At 42.6% G+C, this 6,780-nt stretch overlaps 1 protein-coding gene across 1 annotated transcript; it reads right to left on the bottom strand.

Moving 5' to 3' along the window:
- Positions 1-5,113: 5,113 nt before the first annotated feature.
- Positions 5,114-5,863, bottom strand: LOC109081187 (ATP-dependent RNA helicase DHX30-like). The gene is made up of 2 exons (XM_019096188.2): positions 5,459-5,863; positions 5,114-5,221 (listed from the first exon to the last, which is right to left on the bottom strand). Exons 1-2 carry the CDS (start codon positions 5,609-5,611, stop codon positions 5,114-5,116), a joined length of 261 nt encoding a protein of 86 aa, XP_018951733.1. The 5' UTR covers positions 5,612-5,863.
- Positions 5,864-6,780: the final 917 nt, after the last annotated feature.

The following is a 6,780-nucleotide window of genomic DNA, read 5'->3' as shown; positions in this document are numbered from 1 at the left end:
TGGAGCGCGCTATCCGGTTTTTTATGGCGTCATTGAGCCAGGTTTCCGTGAAACACAGAGCAGCAGAATGTGAGAAATCCTTATTTGTCCGGGAAAGCAGAAGGATTTTGTCCGTTTTGTTGGGTAGAGAGCGGAGATTTGCCAGATGGATGCTAGGCAACGGCGTTTGAAATCCGCGCTTCCTGAGTCTAACAAGCGCACCAGCTCGCTTTCCCCGTTTGCGCTTTTTGAAGCGTTTGATCAGCGCCGCTGCTCCACCGACAACAACGTTCAGTAAAACGTCCGAATAATTGAAATCTGGTAAAAGATTTTGTGGTGTGTTCTGCCAAATGTTCAGCAGTTCATCCCTGGTGAAACTGATCGTGTTTGACAAACAAAAAACAGGAAAAACGAACAAAAACAGTACAAACACTGGAGAGCCAAGCATTGAAGCAGCCGTCTGCGGCACCATCGAGGTACACTTTATTTCCATGGTGTTTCTCTAAATAATAGAATCAGACTTCACAGAGAGAACTTATGAAGATAAATATGTGTCCCAGAACGATGTTCATTTCATACAGTTCTTCAGTGACAACATCACGCAGAAGAAAGATGGACATTATGAGATGCCCCTCCCTTTCAAGGGCAACAGTCCACCCAACCTACCAAACAACAAGAGGCTAGCCACAGGTCGCCTGCAGTGCCTTAAAAAGAAGTTAAAGACCAATAAACAATATTATGATCAATACAAAACATTCATGGAAGAAACAATTAACAAGGGTGATGCAGAGCCTGCCCCTACAACATTTGCAGGAGAGACTGAGTGGTACCTTCCGCATCACGGTATATATCACCCCAGAAAACCAGACAAGCTGAGAGTCGTATTCGACTGTTCAGCCAAATTCCATGGTGTTTCTCTAAACGACACTCTACTAACTGGGCCTGATCTTATCAATCCTCTGGTAGGAGTTCTCTGCCGCTTCAGGAAGGAGCAATCATCTGTGATATCGAAAGAATGTTTTATCAGTTCTCTGTCACTCCTGAATCCCGGAATTATCTGAAATTCCTCTGGTGGAAAGATGGAGATTTGGAGAAGGAACCACAGGAATACAGGATGGCGGTTCATCTCTTCGGAGCTGCCTCGTCTCCAGGATGTGCCAACTTTGGCTTGAAACATCTGGCACGGCAACACAAAGCTACCTATCCACTAGCATCAACATTTGTAGAGAAAAATTTTATGTTGATGACGGGCTAGTCAGTGTTCCATCGGTCGAGGAAGCCAAGAAACTGATCACTGAGTCACAGGAGTTGTGCAAAAGAGGAGGCCTACGCCTCCATAAATTCAACTCTAATGATGAAGCAGCCCTCGCCTGCTTAGATCCCTCAGAAAGAGCAGCAACCATTGAACCTCTAGGACTGGAACCAACCCTATCAGAGCGTGCACTCGGCATTCAATGGTCGATTAAAACTGACACTTTCAGTTTTTAACAGCAGCTTGAAAGATTAGCCTTCAACCTGGCGTGGTTGCCTTTCTGTCATTGCCTCTCTTTATGATCCACTTGGATTCATCGCTCCATTCAGCCTAACTGGAAAGCGTATACTTCAAGAGCTGTGTCATAGAGGCATCGGATGGGATGATCCACTCCCAGAAGATATGAGGCCACGGTGGGAGGAGTGGATAAATGGGCTTCAGAGGTTGAAAGAGGTTTCAATTCTGAGATGTTACCACCCATATGACTTCAATAACATTGTCAGAGTAGAGCTGCACCATTTTTCGGATGCCAGATGTGTGGGATACGGTGCATGTTCTTACCTCAGGTTTAAAAATGACAAGGATGAAGTCCATTGCAGTCTCATGCTGGCGAAAGCAAGGGTTGCACCATCAAAGGTCAAAAGTATCCCGAGACTAGAACTCGCAGCAGCTGTGGTTTCTACGAAAGTCAGTGTCATGTTAAAAGGTGAACTTGACATAGAGATTGATGAAGAGGTTTTCTGGACCGATTCAAAAGTTGTGCTTGGGTATATTAACATTGATGCCCGTAGATTCCACATATTTGTTGCAAACCGTGTTCAGCTGATAAGGGATAACAGTGATCCCAGTCAGTGGCACTATGTGGACACCGCAGAAAACCCGACAGATCATGCTTCCCGAGGTCTTCGTGCTTCAGACATTCATTCAACACACTGGCTGCGAGGACCAAAGTTTCTCTGGGAGAGTAAATTACTTCTAACACCCAGCGCTCCATCAGAATTACTTGTTGGTGATCCTAAAGTCAAGACAATTCAGGTGTTTGCAACGGAAGACAAAAACTACAATGACATCCTCAGGCGTCTGTGTCAGTTTTCCTCCTGGACAACAATTCTTAAGGTGGTGGCAAGAATCAAGAGGCTGGGGTCTAAACAGAAACAGCACAGTGAGTATGTGACTGTTAAGGAGCGTGAGAAGGCTGCATACGAAGTGATTAAGATCGTAGAGCAGCAAGCTTTCCCCCAGGAGATAAAGATGCTTCAGGGTAAAAAGGAACTTCCAAACTCAAGCTCTCTTTTCCGTCTCGACCCTATCTGGTCTGAAGGACTCCTCTGTGTTGGTGGCAGATTGAACCAGTCATCGCTCTGTCATAAAGTCAAGCACCCAGTCATCCTACCAAATAACAGCCACATCACCAAGCTGATTGTGTCTCATTTCCACGCTAAGACATGCCATCAGGGTCGAAGCCAGACCTTAATGGAGCTTCGGGCCAATGGATTCTGGGTAATTGGTGGGAGCAAATTGGTTGCTAAGCTGATACACACTTGTGTGCTTTGCAGGAAACTGCGACGGCCGACAGAGAGACAACAAATGGGCGAACTTCCCACAGAACGCGTTGAAGCCTCAGCACCTTTCACATACAGCGGCATGGACTGTTTCGGTCCTTTCATTGTAAAGAAAGCCCGCAAAGAATACAAAAGATACGGCTTGATTTTCACATGTCTGTACTCTAGAGCTGTTCATATTGAAATGCTCGAAGATTTATCAACAGACTCATTCATCAACTCATTGAGATGCTTCATCAGCCTGAGAGGAGCTGTTAAACAACTTCGATGCGACCAAGGCTCTAATTTTCTTGGCGCCAGGAATGAGCTCAAGGAAGCACTTAAACAATGTGACACTAAGCTACTGGAAATCTTCCTGACTGAGAAGCAGTGCGAATTTGTCTTCATTGCTCCCTCTGACAGTTCTGCAGGTGGTGTCTGGGAACGCCAGATCAGAAAACTGTTAGAAATGTGCTGAATGCCGCCTTTGCACAGTGCCCAGGTCGACTTGATGACGCCTCCTTCAGAACACTGCTATATGAGACCATGGCTATCATTAACAGCCGCCCGTTAACAGTGGATGGAATCAATGATCCACAGGCACTGGAGCCTATAACACCGAATCATCTCATTATGATGAAATCTAAAGTTGCTCTTCCTCCTCCTGGAGTATTTGTCAGGGAGGACCTGTATGCGACAAAAAGGTGGAGAAGAGTTCAGTATATTCATCGAACAGTTTGGAGCGCTGGAAAAAAGGAGTATCTGCTGAACATATCATTGAGACAAAAATGGCACTCACCTCAGCGCAACCTCAAAGTGAATGACATTGTCATTATTAAAGACGACAACCTCCCAAGAAATCAGTGGCAACTTGGACGGGTGATTGAGACTGTTCAAAGTAGTGATGGCTTGGTTCGTCGAGTTAAAGTGCAAGTTGGTGAGAGGAAACCTCATAAAAAACAAGATCCACCCTCCAAGCCCTCAGTTATTGAGAGACCAATCAAAAAATTGGTGCTCCTCCTAGAGAACTGATTAAAAGAAAGCGATTGACAACACTGCACTAACTGCTTTATTATGCATAATGCCATATAGTTACGCCTCTGATAGCTTAACTTCAGGCTATTCATTTCTTAGAGTCAAGAAATCCTGCACAATTCACTTACTCTTTGTATATCTGTTTATTCATTGTACTAGGATTTGGTGGGAGTGTAAATGTCTTATAAATCACATTAATTTTCTCCTACACAGTTTATAACATATATAACATTTTATATTTATATGTTAAGACATTATAGTTCTACAGTGTCACTTTGTCTGTTCCGCTTTTATTTTGAAAAGCGCTGTTTTTCTTCGGATGTTTTTTTTGTGACGCTAGACTTCCGCTACTCTCTCTTCACAATGTGGTGTTCACGTATCATCGGAAGAACGGTAAAAACTTGTAACCACTTTAGTTATTTATCATGTTCATCCATGTGAATCTTGTAAAGAAAGAGTTTACATTATGATTTACTTTATTATTTTTGTATTGCTCGTACATGTTATTTCTAAGAGCTCCGAACTGTGAGGGTGTGTCGAGCTAGAGAGCATGGTAGCTGATGGCAGAAACTCTTTCATTAGTGCCCTTGGAGAAGCGGAATGAGGAATGAAGAAAAATGGGTGGAGTTTGTATTATTATCAGAAGGGATATTGTTCATGGAAAAGAGAATGTCAATATTTAATTTGTTTATGGGTTTATTGCACATGTCATCAATGTAAAAACATATTCTTTCTGTAAACAATTATAATATATTGTTTCATTTAAAAGAAGCATGTGATATTTCATTTGTCAGGAAGACTTAAAAACACATTTCATATTGGTCATTTGTTAAAATGATTTGTATTAATATGTGAACATGATTTATGCGCGAATTATTTGTGAAACTACATAGAAGCATTTTGTATTTCTTCTGTTTATTCTGTAGTTTTCACGGTGTTCATGGTGTGCATGGTGCTAGTTGAGAGGAAGAAATAAATTGACACCCGTTTGAAACTCTCTGCGTCTTGATCAATATATTCGAGGGGCCACTACACTGAAAGATGGGACACAAAACTGTAAACCTGTAGTCAAACTCAGTTCTGATGTGAAGAGGTAAACCAATCATAACAAAGCATTATAAAGCTACAATATCAAAACAGACGTAATGCTGATTCAATATCTGTAATGCTCAATGTATAAGGTCATGTCTTTAAAATGTATTTTCCTGTAGAAACAAATATTGATAGAGTAAACGTGTGTAAGGTGAGGCCTTGAAACAGTAAAACAAACATTTCAGTCACTCCATATCCAGTAATAGTTGTGTGTTTACCGGTTAACAGAGGAGCGGTGCAGAAGCACAGGGCCGCTTTCTGTACGATACGACAGATTCTCAGGACAAAATCTTCCACTTTTGGTCACTGTGCCTCTTTTCACCTGGTGAAGTTCAGAAACTTTGTAAATAGATGTGCATCTTTACAGAAATTGTGTTTGGTCCAGATACAGTTTTTATTTCTGTGCTGTGGCCAATACAGGCTTGTGCACAAGAAATCATGCACCAAAACAACTGACTGTAGTGCATTTTTAATTTATGCAGTGCTTTTCAAATCTGCCTGAAACTTTAAACAAGAAATGATAAGATCTGCTTACAAAATAACAGATATTTCACAGCACCTGTATGAGGTGAGGGTAGAGTCCGGCAATCAGCACGGCTTTGACCAGCTGCTCCTGATGACTGTGTAGATTCAGACGAGACGACAGACGCAGACCTTCAGCAGAACCCTCCAGAAGTCCAGCTTCACACAGATTCTCACTGAACTGCTGCATCAGGCCTGTTTGAGACCAGAGCAAGCAATCACGTGAAGAACGTGAATTTATATCAATATATTTGTATCAAGCCGAAACAAGGACAAGGAGCGAGACCCAATGGAACACGACACATCAGATTGTCACGAGTTTCTTGTATTTCTGCTGTAGCATCCTCTACCCCAGATTCGACTATGACAAGGCTTGTGAATACTGGTATTCTACCACCCCCTATACATCTTGAGAACAGATTTGAAGCATTAATGAATGCGGGCAAGGAATCCCCATGTAACACTCTTGTTTTGTCACATATATAAAAGGAAGGGGATCCATTCATCCAAAAGTAGAGAAGAATATATTTAAAGGTTTAAAGAGCAATCACCCATAACAGCACCCATATCAACAAAACATTCAAAGAAAAGAAACATCTTGTTAGAGCATTTAAGACCAACTACATGTTGAGTTCAATCATAAATAAAGTCCATTTCTCACAAATCTCACATAGTCAGGTAAGTAATGAGTATCTCACCACATTCCGACAGTTCAATTGGAAATCCACAAAAGTTCAACATACAGTGTCCCAAACCATGACCAAACGTCAGTCAAAATAAGCAAAGGTGTAGTATATAGATCATTTTTTTTTTGTTTTTTTTTTTTGATGATCAAGATGGCGGCGCGAACACATCGCGAGGCTCAGCGTCTTACCAGATTTCGGATAATAGTGTTAATTTACCTGGTTATTTCATTCGTGTTCGCGCGATTCAGTTATGCGAACTACAGCTATAGTAAACAGTCACTTTTGGACATCAACAAACGGTGTTCCAACGTAGTTTTAGACCATCCTTTCGACTTCAGCGAACTCCCGCCGGAGCTACTGAGATCACCGCGGACAAGCAGATCACTAGCACCGACCGGAAGTGCTCGGCGTCGGCGTCGAGACCGTAAACAAAGACGGGGAATGCGTGGAGGGCTGCGTGCTAAGCTAAGGCTAAATCCACATCGACCAGCTCTGCCCAGCATCTTCCTTGCCAATGTACGGTCTCTGATGAACAAGCTGGACGAACTAAAGATCTGGACCCTCACACAGAAATGGCTTATGGACTGTAATGTTATGTTTTTTCACTGAAACATGGCTCTGCAACGATGTCCCAAACAGCGTGGTGCATATGGATGGACGCTCTTTCTTCAGG

Source organism: Cyprinus carpio, chromosome A2 (assembly GCF_018340385.1).
Source record: "Cyprinus carpio isolate SPL01 chromosome A2, ASM1834038v1, whole genome shotgun sequence".
NCBI classification, from domain to species: Eukaryota; Metazoa; Chordata; class Actinopteri; order Cypriniformes; family Cyprinidae; genus Cyprinus; species Cyprinus carpio.
This window is presented reverse-complemented; position numbering and strand designations above follow the sequence as displayed.